We start from the raw sequence: 17,080 nt of genomic DNA, 5'->3' as shown, positions 1-17,080 counted from the left end.
CGTACAATATTATCAAGAGCATCATATTTGAGTGCGTCGCTTGTCGCCTAAACACTACAGCTCACAGGTCGGGAAAATCTGACATGAAAGCAGATAATACGCTTATGGCTTATTTATATATAATTTTCACGGGGCGTGCAATATTATCAAGAGCATCATATTTGAGCGCGTCGCTTGTCACGTAAACACTACAGCTCACAGGTCGGGAAAATCTGACATGAAAGCAGATAATACGCTTATGGCTTATTTATATATAATTTTCACGGGGCGTACAATATTATCAAGAGCATCATATTTGAGTGCGTCGCTTGTCGCCTAAACACTACAGCTCACAGGTCGGGAAAATCTGACATGAAAGCAGATAATACGCTTATGGCTTATTTATATATAATTTTCACGGGGCGTGCAATATTGTCAACGGTATTATATTTGAGTGCGTCGCTTGTCGCCTAAACACTACAGCTCACAGGTCGGGAAAATCTGACATGAAAGCAGATAATACGCTTATGGCTTATTTATATATAATTTTCACAGGGCGTACAATATTGTTAAGAGCGTTAGTTTCCGTAGAGCTCTCTTTTCCATCTTTCCTCTAAACAGTGAAGCTGTAGAAGACACAATTAGCTAACCTAGCATACGACATACCTTCCTAATTAATATGGATATTGTCACACACTCCTCTTATTTTATACTGTTGTAAATAGAAAAGATTATGTACGGTAAATGTTTTGTACATTATAGGAAAAAAATACAAAATATCCTCCAATTTTAATTCGAATCGAGTCGAATTTTTACATATTTCCACGCCACCACATATTGTCCTATTTGCTTATTTTACTTGCCTTGCTTAATTAACTCTCGCTAATTAGCATTTTTTTGGAAGAAGTCAACTAGAACAACATATGGCGGTATGAGAAATATGCAAATCAAAGAACATTTTAGCAATATATGGGCCCTAGCAATTAGCTTTCTCGACTAAGAGTACTCTTTCAAACGTCTTCTGCTGATCGTATTACTAAACGAGGACGTTTAAAATTTTTGGGTGTTGAAAAAGTTTGACCCTACTTTTTTATTTCTATTGTTTGCTAATAGATGGCGCTAATAGTACCCCCTCCCCTCCCCTCTCCCCTCTTCTCCTCTGCTGTATGGCAAATAGCACAAACATAGAAATCAAGATTTTGGAGAGCAAAACATAAAATTTGCATGCATCTGATGTCGAACCGGGAACTTTTATCTTTCGGGGAGTCAACATTATTTTTTACTCAGTCGTCATATAACATGAACGCACGCAAAGATTCACATGTGCTTTTATTATTTTGTGTTCGGTAAGTACAAGTATATTTTTACATAAATTATTGTTTAATTTAATAAATTGTAAACTCGGAGCCTGCTATACTAGCCTGTCTATTGAAAGCGAATGTTGCGTGCATGCGGAAATAGCACAGGAAAAAAAAAACCGGATGGAAGCAATTTAAAATCAGTGGGGCAAGGTCAGTATTACGAGAGGCGTAAAAACACGTGCTTCCATTCAACTTCGAAAAATAAGAATGAATATGTGCATACAGAACACATATGCTTTCTTTTCACAGTTGTACATGAAGTAAGTTACGAGAAGGCTCTCTCAATTAGGTACAAGTATTGTACAATTAGGTACAAATTGTTGTACAATTATTTCCCCCAGTTGCCCAGTTGGAGTTGGGGGCATAACACTGGTATTATTTGTAATCACAGTGCTTACTCATGTATTTTGTTTAATATTTTATTTCAAATTCACTGTCAGAAACTAGTGTTGTTAGTTTCTGCATGTAGGTTTATTTACTCTGTTGGTTGTCACTGTCAAGTTTTTAGTATTCGTACAGCATAAAAAGCTATAACCCCTCCCCCTCAAAAATATATACATTGTATACGCCAAGATGCCCAATAGCCTGGCAACACATCATGAAAAAACATGCCAAGAAGACCCAGTGGGTTTATAAGTCAGTGCTGCCAATTCCTATTTGTAGGTTAGCTTAGCCAGTGAAAGATCATATAGTAGAATTTTTGTAGAGTCGGTGTTTGCGAGTTCCACGATGCCTTGCCCGAGGATACCCTATGCAGTGTCATCCTGATTGCAGAGAAGTCCTTCGCCTACGACGTGAAGAACGAAAGGGTCACGGAGCAGTTTTAAATTCATAAAAAATTGCCACATACTAAAAATCAACATCCAACACATTTTAGGTTATATAAAATTTGTGAAAACCTTATAATACTGAAATATTAAAACAAACGGAGTCCCCCTTGTAGGTTAGTTCGGTGCGTAAATAAAAAAAATAATAGGTTAAGTTATATCACTTAGGATCGTAAGAAAATTAAATAATCGTAAAAAAAAAAGATAGGTTAAGTTATATCACGTAACATCGTGATATACCTACCAAGTATAAATAGAAAAAATAAGTGCAGTGAAAATTTGTACTAAAACATCGCTAAACGCTATAACATCGACAAAAAATTGTCAAAATATGTCAAAAACTTATATTCGATTGATGAAAAAAATACCTACAAAATATGATCCTCAAATAATAACGTTCAAACAGTACCTAAATAAAAAAAATGATAGGTTAAGTTATATCACTTAGGATCGTAAAAAAAATTAAATAATCGTAAAAAAAGGATAGGTTAAGTTGTATCACGTAACATCATGATATACCTACCAAGTACGAGTGGGGGAAAAATGAGTATAGTGAAAATTTGTACTAAAACATCGCTAAACGCTAAAACATCGACAAAAAATTGTCAAAGTATGTCAAAAAGTGATATTCAATTGGTAAAAAAAGACCATACCTACTAAGTACTATTTTGAAACAACCAATATACACTACTTATTATAACAAATTAATTCCTCTACTAACTAGTTAAAAATGTCAATAAATTAGAAAATATTTGAAATGGTTTTATTATGCATAAGTTTTTGTTTACTTCTTGCTTCATATTAATATAAATCAATTAAATTTAATACTTATATTTGCCTCATTTTACTTTTATTATACATATATTTTTATTAGTGTAGAATATTTTTGTGGGGGAGATTTTTTTAGGACAAGATTGTAGGTGAGGTTGGGAATATGCAATGCTCATTACGCACCAAATCTCGAGGGAATGCCAAATTTTCAGATATCTGGATATCGGATATCCATTTTTCTGAGTCATATGAATAACATTATGCTTATTTTAATATCTCGAGAATCGAGATATCTGAAAATTAGCAGAATACAAATATTCGAATTCTCTTAGTATCTGGATATCCCAATATTTGGAGAATCTTCATATGCGAATATTTTGGTAATCTTGATTTTAAGAAACCGAATATTCGGTGAATTAGGAAAATAAGACTGTTTCAAAACTGTATGCTAAAGTCTATTTCAGTAACTTGTTCAATGTTAGGTATATTTTTCAGCGTTGGGACGACGAGCTTCAATTGTTTGCTCAGGAGTGGGCTTCCCACTGTTATTCGTTTCCTGCCATCTGTAGTGATACTGGTAAGTATAATGTCTGTCAGGCGTCGAAGGTTTTATGTCAACGGCTTATGGCGATCTTCGCACACTTTTTCTGTCAAATGAACCTAAAATTACACTTCCGTTGTGAATCTAAACTAGTATTTCTATCTATACGTCACATGACCTACGGCCTTTTTGGTCAGTTTCATGCTTTGGAAAGGACGTCTCCCCCCATTATTTCTCGCGCGGCAGATACAGATTTTACCTTTCCCGTGTGACGGTAGGTACGCATTCGATCTCCGCCAAAACCACTTCATATTTTGCTTAAAATGTTTCTCGCGCAACAATTACCGATCTTGCTGCTTCCGTGTGACAGTAGGTGCACCCATCAGAACCCCTCAACCTGCCCGGTGATGCAAAACATTCCCGATAGAAGGCGCAAATGCGTGAGAAACACACATTTACGCGTCGTTTCATGTAGCTATAGGAGTTATTTCATGTAGAACACGCACACATATTTTTTTCGGGGGGAGGATAAATTTTGGAAAACGTGCACATTATACACCCATAAATGTGGTACAATTTATATTTTTGAGACTAAAACACAATAATGTTGGATTCTCACGGCATTTTTCGTTTTTAAGCGCAAAATGTGTGGAAATTCGCGCAAAAGGCAACAATTCGCATTTGATGCAAAATTGCTGTATTTTGTGATTTCGAATATGTGAAAAATATCTCCAGAACATGTCAATTCTCTCTATTCTCAAGTAACATAAAATTCCAAAGATCTCCCCTGGAAAAGTTTTGGAAAGAATTTTTGATAGTTACTATTGTCATACGCGGTGTATATAATATGTGCGGGTTGAAAATTGTACCATTCATGGTTTGTACCATGATTATTGTACCAGATGATTTTTCACCAACTTTGCATGAGAATTAGTGTAATTTTCAAGCCATATTCTCATTACTTGAGTCGGTTTAAAGTTTTTGAAAAAAATGTTTTCATTGCATGCCAGTACAGTCAGCAGATTACCTAACAGATAACACTTCTACTCCATCTATATAATTTTGTATTTAAGTATTTCAATATAAAAGAAGTGATCAAGCAAATGTTAACACGCCTATGTACGTACAATGTCATCTGTCCTGGAATCGAACCCGTGACCTCTGGAGTCGTTTCTCTCGTCAATAAAAAATGCCTGAGGCATTTCCGCCCCATGGTTCTGTATCTCATTTTGTTGCGTTTGTTCCCTTCCACCAGTGAAGTGCATTGAGGAGTAGCTAGTCTAGTAGAGATAGAGCAATCAATCTCACATATCTAATTATTATCAAAACACAATATTTATTGTCTTGTTAAAGCCGAAGTTTATATGCAACACTTTTTTCACGCGCTTCTCGACCCTCGGTCCGATCTGCGGGCAAAGCTGTTCTAGCTTGCTCTTCCTCCGCCTTACTTGTTCCAGGTTGAAACGGCCGACAGAAGGGAAAGGGAAGATTTCTGCCTCTACCTCCCTTGCAACTCACCCCAGCTGCAATGGTTGAAAGCCTGTGCTTTCAGGTCCCCCAGTCTATCTCCTATAGGACAGATAGGGGATTGGTTTCCCTTCGATTTCTTTGTAAATCCTCTAAAGAACACAGGGGAAATTTTTTGCAGTACTTGTGTTCTCTGTATTTACACCACAACTTTTTACACGTTGTACAATATGTATGCATAATATGCCATGTAGTTTTATTATTTATGAAATGGGAACGTATTATGTGCAGACAATAATATAATGCTTACTTTTTAATTTTTTTTTCAAATATGGAATATATAACAAATATTTGCTCAGGCTTCCTCTCGCTTTCGTTTAGTAGTGTTTTATTTAAATATACTAACCTCTTGGCCTCCTGGGTAAGTTAAACAGTCATAAATCCGGATGTATTTATTTGGGCAAGGGAACGCACGTTCATATTGTTGTTATTGGTTTGGTTCATTTTACTTCGCTTTTCTGCCACATTTGGTTATCGCGAAAATGAGGATGAGTGATGATATGATGAAATTGGTGAAGATAGCTCACAAAGAACAATCCAGGCCGGGAATCGAACCCGTGATGAGCGCACATTCTTCTTCCTATGTGTTGTACTCTGCAGTGAATAATGAAATAATTTGGTATGAAAAATGTATCCCAGAACTCAAAACCCAAATATATATTATTGAAGACACTACAAAAAAGTGTGTTTTGTTACCTGTTTTGTTTCTGTGCATAAAGTGGACTTAAAACACCAAATTGACTAACAAATCAACCAACCGTTTGCGAGTGGTTATCACAACGCGCTATGACACCATTTCAGGGTTCGAACCCCGACCTGGGCATGGGTGTTCTTTTTGTTTATCCCTTCATTAATTTTATCGTATCATCTTCGCGATTAACCAAATATGAAAAGGAAGCGACGCTAAGTAACAAGAATCAAATCAAATCATTGATTGATTGCTTGATTTGGTTTATTTTACTTCGCTTTTCCGCCACTTTTGGCAAATCGCGAAGATGATACGATACAATTGATGAGGGGGACACACAAAGAACACCCATGGCCAAGCCGAGATTCGAACCAAGGATCTCTGGCTTAATAGTCAAAGCAAATAGGTTTTATTTTCGAAAGGGGATGGGAGTTACGTGTATTCTTTGTACTCATTCATCATTTTGCAATCTTTTCCTGTTTTTGACGTTCTATTTTTTTAGGAACTGTGGGCCCTAAAGGGGAGAGGGGTATGACCCACATCAACATCCCTTGGGTACGCCACTGGTTGCTACCCCAAGTGTCGACGTCATCGCACATCACTGCCTTCCATCATCCCTGCAAGTCTGCAACACGGTCACAGAAACACCCTGTGTGTGGGGATGGGGGTGGGGGGTGATGGCGTGTGTGTGCGTGTATGTGTGTCAATTTGGAAACTCTGGAAGTGTCTTGTCCCCCTTACTCAAAAGTCGACGACCTTCATTGCCGCAAAACGAGCACAGTAATCACTAGGGAACGGATTTTAAGGTGCAGCATTTTCCCAAAAATACAGCTGTTTTCGTACCGATCGTTTGAGATATGTATTTTAGGACATGAAATCAAGTAAAATGAACACACTTTCTTGCACCTTTTTGGCGCCTTTTCGTGAGATAATCACATTTATCCTCTTTTTACCCTCTCATTGATGCTTCAGCACCTTTTTCATTCCTTTTCCTTCATGTTTTGTTAAAAAAATTGGACAGCATAATAAATTATTTTCACTCTTCTTAGCAGCTGCATAAAATCCTACAGCCTCAGTTTTTAGAACTGAACATTTTGTAGAGCTATAATATAATCATTGCAGCCCTAATAGTTCCAAAATTTCTCCTGAGCTCAAAGCGTCAGTGATTAACATTCGAAAACATACCAATACAGCGTGTAACAAAAGCCCGGGAACACTTTAAAAAAATTATTGTAGCCAAACGAGTAGCATTACAAAGTGAGAAAGTACGTCATTTCAAAGAGTAAAGTTGTAAGTTTTTTCTCATTGCAGGTGTTACGTGTAGTTCCATATATCGTCGCTAGGTGGTGTCATAATCAAGATGGCGCTTTCTGGAGCTGAGAAGGCTTTCTGCGTGCTAGAATTTGACAAAACAAAGAGTGCAACGATGTCCAACGAAAATTTAGGATTAAGTACGGGAAAGCAGCACCAACCAGGAAGGCAATCTACAATTGTAAAGTTTGTTGAAACTGGGTGTTTTTGTGTCAAGAAGAGAAGTGGTCGGCCAGGTGTGAGTGAAAATGACATTGAGCGAGTGAGAGAAGCTTTCACAAGGAGTCCGAGAAAATCTATACGCAAAGCTTCACGTGAGTTGGAAATGTCAACGCTGACTGTGTGGCGGGTTTTGCGTAAAAAATTAAACATGAAACCGTACAGACTACAGTTAGTGCAAATGTTATATCCTAAAAACAAAGACCAGCGATTCAGTTTTGATGTGCATTGGAGGTCAAAGATGATGCTTTTGTGAATTTGATATTTTTTTTCGGACGAGTCAATATTTCATACAAATAGGAAAGTAAACAGGCACAATTGTAGAATTTGAGGAACAGAAAACCCGCATAACATTGTTGAACACGAGCGAGATTCTCCAAAGGTCAATGTTTTTTGTGCCATGTCTCACAAGAAACTTTATGGGCCTTTCTTCTTTGAAAAACAAACTGTAACTGGAGAGTCCTTCATTCAGATGTTGCAGAACTGGTTAATACCATTGTTGCAAACTGAATCAGAGAACTTTGTCCTTCAGTTAGATGCCCCACCCCCCATTTTCACCGTGATGTTAGGGCATATCTGAACGCAGAGCTACCCAATCGTTGGATTGGTCGTGGTGGAGCAACCGACCAATGTGTGCTAAAATGGCCTCCTAGGTCCCCGGATATAACCCCTTGTGATTTTTTTTAATGGGATTATTTAAAGGACCATGTATATGTCTCTCCTCTTCCACGTGATGTTGTGGAACTCAAAAGGGAGAATTGAACAAGTAACAGCCACAGTCTCGGAAGACGTGTTGGGCCGTGTGTGGCAAGAGTTCGATTATCGCGTCGACATTTGTCGGGTCACACATGGTTCTCACATAGAGTGTTTCTAAAGTGAGTGTTGTTGAAAAAACTTACAACTTTACTCTTTAAAATGATGTTATTTGTTACTTTGTAATGCTACTCGTTTGGCTACAATATATATTTTTTAAAGTGTTCCCGGACTTTTGTTACACACTATATTGAGTGTAATCCAATATAACAAGTTCGTTGAAACCCAGTAAATGCCACGTTTACTTCCGAAATACTGTACACCATGAGAGCATAAATACTGGTTACTTTATGTAATTATTACTAATTATGTTATTTCCTATAGTGTTGAATAAAGAATGTTAATGTAACTGGTTTAGACCTGAATAAAGGCATATTATCATCACCTTTTTTTTTTGCATCTTTTTGGAAACATTTTCAGAACCTTTTTTCCCTTTCCCGACCATAATTTTGCACCTTAAAATCATTTCCCTTGTAATAACATTCCCTCTTCTACTATTACAGAAAATTTCCAGGTTTACCAAATCTTTATTACATTAAGGAATCCTAATGGGTCACAAGCGGACTCTTGGAAACAGTATATGAAGAGTAGCACAGACTTAATTTCGAAGGAGTTCTCTAATATCATACATTCATACAAGTAAGTAATTCCATCGTTTAGGAATATAGTCAAATCTATACAGTAGGTGTCCATTCTTTCATATACCTCATAATATCACGAAAGAAGATCCAATTTATGATAGTTTTGTGTGACAAAAGTAAATTTTACATTCCCCAAAATTAAGATGCAATTTATGAACATCTTGAGATTCTCTTCTGTTTGAAAATATTTAATATTGAGAAGAATACAAATTACTTCTTTAGTGTATTGGTGATAGTTATGTTTATCCTCCTTTAGTCCAGGTTTCGAATCACGACCTGGAGACCAGGTTTTGTTTGTGAGTGTCCCTTTATCAATTTCATCATATCATCACTCATCCTCATCATCGCAGTTAATAAAAAGTGTCAGAAAAGCCACGTAAAATATCAATTCGTCGTATGAGAACCAGAGGAACGTAACTCCAAAAATTCGTTTTTCGGTTTTGTTAAACGTATCTCTTCTGAAGAGCGCTATTTGGAGTCAGATCAACATATTCCACTTCTAATCCTTAACAGTAAGGCGGAGTCACTTATCTCCAGTTTACTGACTCATTTTAAGAGCCACACATGTTCCTAAGAATACATTAATTCCTCTCTCCTGTAAATTGGATAAATTAGAATTATGTCCCTCTGGTTCTCACACGACAAATTATCCTCTTTTTCAGTCTTGCGAATGTAGAACACACATCACTTAAAAGCAATTTGTTTAAATATATGGTTATAAACATAGGCCTACTACTGTATTGGATGGCGAACATTCCATACACCAAGGTTCTGCGATGGTGTATCGTTAACCTCATCGCCTTGTAACCAAGGGATTCGATATCGGTGGATGCACATAGTGGTTCAGACCCTACTTTAAACTTTAGGTCGAGTCTCGATTAGTCTATATGTGCATAAAGTGACTTAAACATCAAATCAAATCCTATCCATATACCCAGGTTTAGCGGACGCTATCTCTGTGGGTAGGTGTTGACCGGGCAACTGCACCCTCACTCCCTCCTAATCGCAGCCACTGGAAGGGAGTGTTCATCACTGATTGTGGACGACAATATGTCGGAGAAGGGATGAGGCACGGTAATCTCTTTAATATGAAAAGTGTTAATTTAATGCTTGATTCTGTTTTAGAAGCAACGCATTGGAGGATATATCTCAGATCCTGTGGCACGACACGTATCTTATAGGATGTGGTTTTGTCCGAAGTCGCGTATCAAAAGCAAAGAACATAACACAAGATTTTCTTGTTTGCAACTATGGACCAATTGGGCTTCGAAAAGACGAACCCATATACGAAGATGGTTCGCCATGTACTGATTGCCCTCCTGAAAAATCAGCATGCAAAGTCAGCAGACCAGGTCTATGTTCCTGTGGACAATGTTTATCAACTCATTCCATTATCTTGTCCAGCGTTGTTGTTGCGATCATTTTCATAATATCTTCAATATGAAATTGTCTAATAAAATGTTCATATTTTTTTTCATTTCTCTTATTATTTTATTTTTTTAAGGTTTAGGCTATCAACGGAACAGGCGTGCATACAATGACTGATTACTCGGTATTATGACTCATCAGAGGCCTCGAGACAAATGGAATTCACGTCTCGCCCTTCCATGCACCATACAGTACAACATAAACGAGACACTATACCACTAAGCTTCTCACTAAGCATATAATAGCCATAGGTGTGTGTGTGTGTGTGTGAGTAGGTTAGGAAGGAGTGAGAACAGAACAGACATAAAATCAAATTGTTTAGACCTATTTTTAAACTTTAATTCGCGATGATTCAAATTACCACTGTGCCGCTAGTGTCGCTGATAAAAAAAAAGCTCGACACTATTTTACAGGAAAAGCATATGACTCTATTCAAAAGGTCCAAGGTTCTTTATTTGATCGGCTTATTAAACATATTGCATTAATTTTATAATAAATAAACGGTATTGATGAATTTGTATTATATTACGGTGGTTGCCACTGGGTACTCTTGAAGACCTAATCATAACGACCCGACGCTAGGATCTGACTTGTAGTTGAGCTGGACTTACTATCAGTGGTCAGTGCAACATGTAGTATTAAAACAAACTAATAAACAAACAATATTTTAAGCGTACGTTTCTCTAATTGTCCCCCTTCCTCTCTCACGTTTCTCTCTATCATTTTCTCATTTTTTTATGTGTATGTGTTTTCCATCTCCGCTCTCTTTCTGGCAAACACCCAAATGTCAACCTGGATCAGGGGTGGATTTGCCACTGGGCTATCCTAGGCTGTAGCCTGGGCGCACAAAATTGAGACGCTGAAGAAGAAGAAGTGACAAAAACCATCGACTATTAAAATCCATTAATATCGTGATAATAACACAATAAAACAATAGTTATTTTACTTGCTTATTTCATAAAAGTTTAATGAATATTTTGTTATCAGATGTCTATATTTCGAAGTTTACAAGTATCATTAATACACAGTATGCAGTTGTAAGTGCAATATCATGATAACAAAGCTGTCAATAACAATAACAACAATAATAATATCGGCAGGGCTCAAAACAAAGGATAGCCTAGGGTCCAAAATGTTATAAATCCCCTTCCCCGGTCCAGATTAATCTCTCTGTGCATAAAGTGGAAGGCAAATTAAATGAAACTCATACCTGCAGTCAGAGCTTGAACTGAAAAATGTAGCTGGTGGGAAGTTTGGTCACTCTTTGTGGTTAGCTGGGAGACGGTGGCAACGAGACAGCTGTGGATGCTTTTCGATTATTTTGCTATAAAAAGTAGTTATGGGGATCCCAACTCCTTGCACCCTCCCCCCGACCCCCTTCGAGCACTGCATCCAGTTCAAACTGTGCAAGTTGTTTCTGATTCAACATATCAATATTTTTTTCGTGTTGAGTAAAATAGTGCCCCATGAACCGCTTTGTTTGGTCCGGGGTCTTCAAAGAGCACCCATTTCGTCACTCTGCCGAGGAACCAGTAGCGTAGCGGCCTCCCTAGCAACCCGCATTGCGGGGTGAGGCTAGGTGCATGTGACCCGCATTGTTTTCTCTGCACTCCTGAAAGTTTATGTAATCGCGAAATTCAACACGTAGTGTCGCTTATTAAAAAAATTGATTTACGAAACATGTGGACAACAATAACAATTCGAACTTGAAATTATTTTTTAGGCAAGCACTGAATAGAAAGACCCGATTTACTTTATTTTATTGCCGTTGAACTTAGAATACGTGTCGATTATGTTCGCTGTGTTTTACGAGTCGACGGACACCACAAATCCTTCACAGCTCAGTGTATTATTATTATTATTATTATTATTATTATTATTTAATATGTGGGAGATAGTCGAGTGGCTTCCTAGTATCATATCATATCATTCCAATCAGCTTTCCATTTTCAATGAATAGTCTCATCGTCGTCGTTTCATTACCAATCTCCCAAGACTGTCCGGGGACATTTCTTTCTACGCAGTAGGCTATATTTCAAATGACGATGTTATATTGTTTCAACACCGACAATCTAGATGTCCAGTTCAATCCCCCAAACTGAATTTTTTTTTTTATTTGATTTAGTTTATTTTACTTCGCGTTTTGTGCCTCTTGGCTAATTTGCGAAGATGGGGATGAGTGATGAAATGATGAAATTGATGAATGGACATTCACAAACAACCAAGCCCGACCGGGATTCGAACCCGGGACCCTTGGCGTCGCAGCGCGATGTGCTAACCACTCGGCCACAGGGTCGGACCCCGCAAACTGAAATAATCCTTTTACTTTAATATATTAGTTACTATTATGCAGTGGCGGATCCAGAAGTTTCAGTTCGAAAGGGCGAATTTCAGTCGAGTACTTCACCTCACCGAGAATCAATTCTAACATACACTTGCACTTGAATGTTGTTCATAAACATTATATCATACTGTATACAGGAACCAAGCTGACTTCTCTGACTTCTCTGACTCCGTTTCACGGCGCCCTTAGTATTTCAATTTTTTTCCGCGATGCCCAAGTCAGAATGTAGGCCTATGTAACACTTGCAACGCTCAATTAGTGTGGTTAGGTTGTTCGTCTTAAGTTAAAAAAAAAAAAAACACATAAGAAACATTTTATATGTAAAAAGTACTAAATAAGCACATATTTGGAACAATCATATCATTTCAGTGAAAATATTGGAACATTTCGCGGCGCCCCTGAAAGCCCTATCACACTTTGCGAACCACGGGATTAGCGTATTATTTTGAAAATAAGGGACCCAGAGCTGGAATATATTGTTATTATTGAATGTCGATTTCATAATTCCTCCTATTGCCAGTATAAATTGTACGATCAGATATGAGGAGCAAAGTAAATAAACTAATAAACAAAAATGTAGTACCTCAAGGAGTCTCTGGTTCGATTCCCCTTTCAGTCATATTGCAAAATGGTTTGGACTCAAATTTAAACTGCAGGTATAATTCTGATTAGCCTATTATGATCATAAAGTGAACATAAATCAAAAGTTTAAGAAAATTTCTCGAGCCTGTTAAACTTGGTAATAAAAGACAGAACATTTGAACCTTCAAAAATATTAGGCATACTTATAGCTGCGACTGCAGGATCGGGCACGGAGACCGCCTTAATGGCAGTGACCCTCTGTTGCCGCGTTTACCTACGAAGGAACTCGCGGTCAAACAACCTATTAGGCCTTTTGCTTGGGTAAGAAGCGGCAAAAAAAAAAAAAGCAGCCAGCAGTGAAACAGAATTTTGTCAAAATAACCGTTCTGCGCTGTGAATGGACACTTGTTGCTACTACGGCGGAATATTTATAATATATCTAAAACCCTGGGCGTTGGGAAGGGCGATCGCTCATATCGTCCTTCCCCTATATCCGCTCTTGTGTGGAAGACATTTCCGCTGAATATAGAGCTAGCACAGACAAGAGGCTGAAACGCAACCTCATCCCAAAGTCCAAACAGTTCCCCAAAACAGAATTTTAAATATCTGTGTATCATAGGCGTGCGCACGGGGAGTGGGAGGCAAAGGAGGTCTTAATACTGCCGATTATAAATTTAGTGTAGAGGAATCTTATCGACAAGATTAAACAATATTATACTATTTACGAAAAATGAAGTATGTTCATGTCAATGAGAGTTCTAAGCAATTACGTAGGGGAGACATTATTTACTACGTAATTGGACTTTCCCACTTTATTCTCTGTCCTCCTCCGTGGCCGTGTGGTCTAAGGCACATTGCATGGGTTCGATCCCGGATTCAGTCTCCGGGAATTTTCGGCCTGTGTATAGGGCCGGTGGCAAAATTGGGTGGTGAGGAAATTGGGGAGCTCCGAGTGAGTGAGCGTAATCCGGTCGCGACGTCCTACAACGGCTGGGGGTTGGTCGGGCCGACCACCCATCCCCCTAATCTGGCTGCAGATCTCCACGCCCGCCTGGTGGCCCGCGTGGGAGGGATGCCAGCAGTCGGTAGGTAAGCCAGGGCCCAATATTGGGCTGTAGCGCTATATGATTACTTTATTCTCTAACAAATTTATTGTCATTAACATTCCCGAAAATTTATTGTTATTCGCACTCCCTCATATTTAGGTGGTTAAATGATTCTGATACTACCTCAAATGCGACATGTTCATTTTTTCTAATTCTGTCGATCAGTGGCAACGATTAGTGGACAAGGGGGCAGTTGCCCCTTTACTTTTTGCAACCGCAACATTGCCTAAGAGAAAGTAAACTATCCTTGCCCCCAAGTTTTGGCATCCAATCACCGCCACCATAGACGTCCGGATGGGGGAGCAAGGGAGGCCACGCCCCACTGTAAAATGAATGACCACCTACAATTATATATTTCACACATAATTTAATTTCAGACACCCTCATTTTTGTTAATTATTACTAGGGCATTGAAGGAACATGGTAATTTCAGACTGAAGCAGTGCTTTTTGAGGGGGCATCACTATTATGGGGAAAAACATGCCTCCTTTGCGCCCCCTGGAAAAAAAATTGCCTTGCTTGCCCCTCCCTGCGGACGTCCATGACCGCCACTGCTTAAGATACTTTATGTTTTTCGTGTGATAATGTTCTTCTTGTGAAAGTGTGTTCTCTAAGATGACGCAATATCAGAAACCCGTTTAAACAATTTGAGTTATCTATTGTTGCCTTATGTTGAGCAACATTTTGTCGCACAGGTTTCTGTCAGTGACATGGTGGAGGTCTTTAAAACTTCTACCAACTGTAAGAAGACTAACGTTGTAGTATAGGATATTCTCCTAAGGCGGCAGAAGTTCATTCTAATCTTGGACGACCAGTGTACGTTATCCAATATTTGTAAATATATATATATATATGGGGCCTCCCCGATGGCGCAGTGGTAGCGTTGTTGCCTTGTAATCAAGGGGTCTCAGGTTCGATACTCGGTGGAAGCATATGGCACAGTGGTTTGGATTCCACTTTAAACTGTAGGTCCAGTCCCGGTTAGCCTTACTGTGCATAAAGTGGACTTTAAACAACAATTCAAAAAAATTGTAAATATATATGTAAAAATATGTGCCTTTAATTTGCAAACGTGTGTGTAGCGAAAGGTTTAGTTAAAGAAGGGTTGGGGATTTTGTTTAGATTCGGCCAGTCATCTCCATCAGTGTCCCGACTTTTCTTTTAACTGCAGTGGTGCTGCGAAAATGTTCTTTTGGTTAACTCAAAACTAGACATTTTTTTTACTACAAGAATCATTGCTACGCATCATTTAATTTATAAATATATTATTATCTAAACCTAGAATTATCATGGTTGTTCAATGGCGCTGGTATTAGAAAATTAAAGGAAAATTGAAAACACAATTTGCGGAGGAAAGTACTATTAGAATACTTCTGAGAATTGAATGCAAAAATATGCACTCAGCTGTGCGCTCTGTGAGTGAACGACTGTATTGCTGGTTGTCAGGTTGGGGGAGGGGTTGTCTATCGATGAACTGATTTTTTCCCGTTACTTTGGACCATAATTTCAACTCTACAATTATTTAGCTTCATGTAATACCACCATAGCATTGCTGATCACATCTAATACTTCAAGAGCATTTCGCCGACCACCGTAGCAGAGTGGCTAGCATCAGAGACCTGCACAAGACCCGGAAATAACCCGTCTGTGAGGAGGCGCGCCTACAATAATATGCAACACGCACGTCAAGCCCAGGTGTTCGACATTGCGCAAGCGAGCTTCACGTCACAGTTGTGCACAGGCATCGATGCCTGCCAGCTTTAGTAGTTCTTGCAGGTAGACGCGAGCACTACTGTCAGTGTTGCCAACGGCCTTTATATTTCACTACGTGTGGAAATGTTTTAATTTCTGCTAGGCGCAGGTGCCTTGAGGTTGTATAACCATTGGCGTAGCAAGGGGTGGGTGAAGTGGGCGACCACCCTGGGCTCGCGCATGTAGGGGCTTCGCGTCCCATGAGGTTGATATGAAAAACGTAATAAATGGAAGTGAGAAAGATAGAAAGGGCTAATTTTTGTGGGCAATAAAATTAAAACCTTTTTTATCTGGCTTTATATTCTAGTTTAACGTTATAATTTGAATGAATACGTCAAATCAGAGGCGGGCGGGAGCTCTGAGCCTAAGGAGCGCCGAAAAAGTCAAAATAATTCTCATTTCTCATATGAAACATTAACGCAAAAAATGCTTGGGCATTTTTATCCATTTATTATTTTCTTGAATAAAAAGCGCTTTGTCTTGGCTTTCTTCTGTCTCGTGACCTTGCATAGCCTACCCGCTTTTAATATGTTAATGATAAAGCACCTCAAACTGCCACGGGGCAAAGTATGGGGCATTTAAATGCTTCCAGTGTTTTAAACTGAAGAAGGGTATGGATAATATTAGCAGTTATTCCTTTGTTCCTACAACTTCAGATGCAGCTATTACCCTCTGTAACGGGCACGAAGATGATTCATCTTCCGAATTTCCTGATCAAGTTCTACGTATCAGGAATGTGTTTAAATCTGAAATCAAGTGCTTTGGCAAAAGTTTCTTCTCCTTGATAGCTCTACACTACAGCTTCCAGTGTTCTCTATATCCTGTACCGCCTTGTTTGTTTCCTACTCTTGAAGTAACAACCACGAAAAAAGAACTATCTTTCTCAAAATTGAAACTTAGGAAAAACTTTTGGAAGGTAGTGTCGAATGGTATGATTCAGGGTGCGAAATCCTGGTGGGACAGGGGGGAATTCCCCCCACCAAAGATCTTGTCCTAAAATTCCCCCCCAAACTATTCCGGGGGGGAGAGCTTTTGTTCTAACAACAAAAATAAACAATTATTTTTGATGTCGAATATACTTTACTGGAATAATAACGAAAAGACCCACAGAGAACGAACAACAAAGAGCCTCATCTCTAAGGTCACTGAACCCATCAATCCCCAGAACATAGAAATTAGTCCGATCTGTG

The 17,080-nt window shown here is 38.6% G+C and overlaps 1 protein-coding gene across 1 annotated transcript in view; it reads left to right on the top strand.

Moving 5' to 3' along the window:
• The window catches only part of LOC145989073 (venom allergen 5-like), a 29,193-nt gene extending 19,071 nt beyond the window's left edge, over positions 1-10,122 (top strand). The window contains exons 4-6 of the mRNA XM_083124368.1: positions 3,434-3,515; positions 8,541-8,676; positions 9,804-10,122. Coding sequence (XP_082980494.1) covers positions 3,434-3,515; positions 8,541-8,676; positions 9,804-10,122 — 537 coding nt within the window. The remainder of the gene's footprint in view (positions 1-3,433; positions 3,516-8,540; positions 8,677-9,803) is intronic.
• Positions 10,123-17,080: the final 6,958 nt, after the last annotated feature.

This window comes from Lepisma saccharinum, chromosome 6 (genome assembly GCF_977018435.1).
Source record: "Lepisma saccharinum chromosome 6, izLepSacc3.1, whole genome shotgun sequence".
NCBI lineage: Eukaryota > Metazoa > Arthropoda > Insecta > Zygentoma > Lepismatidae > Lepisma > Lepisma saccharinum.
Note: the sequence above shows the minus strand (reverse complement) of the source record. Positions and strands in the feature narration are given on the sequence as shown.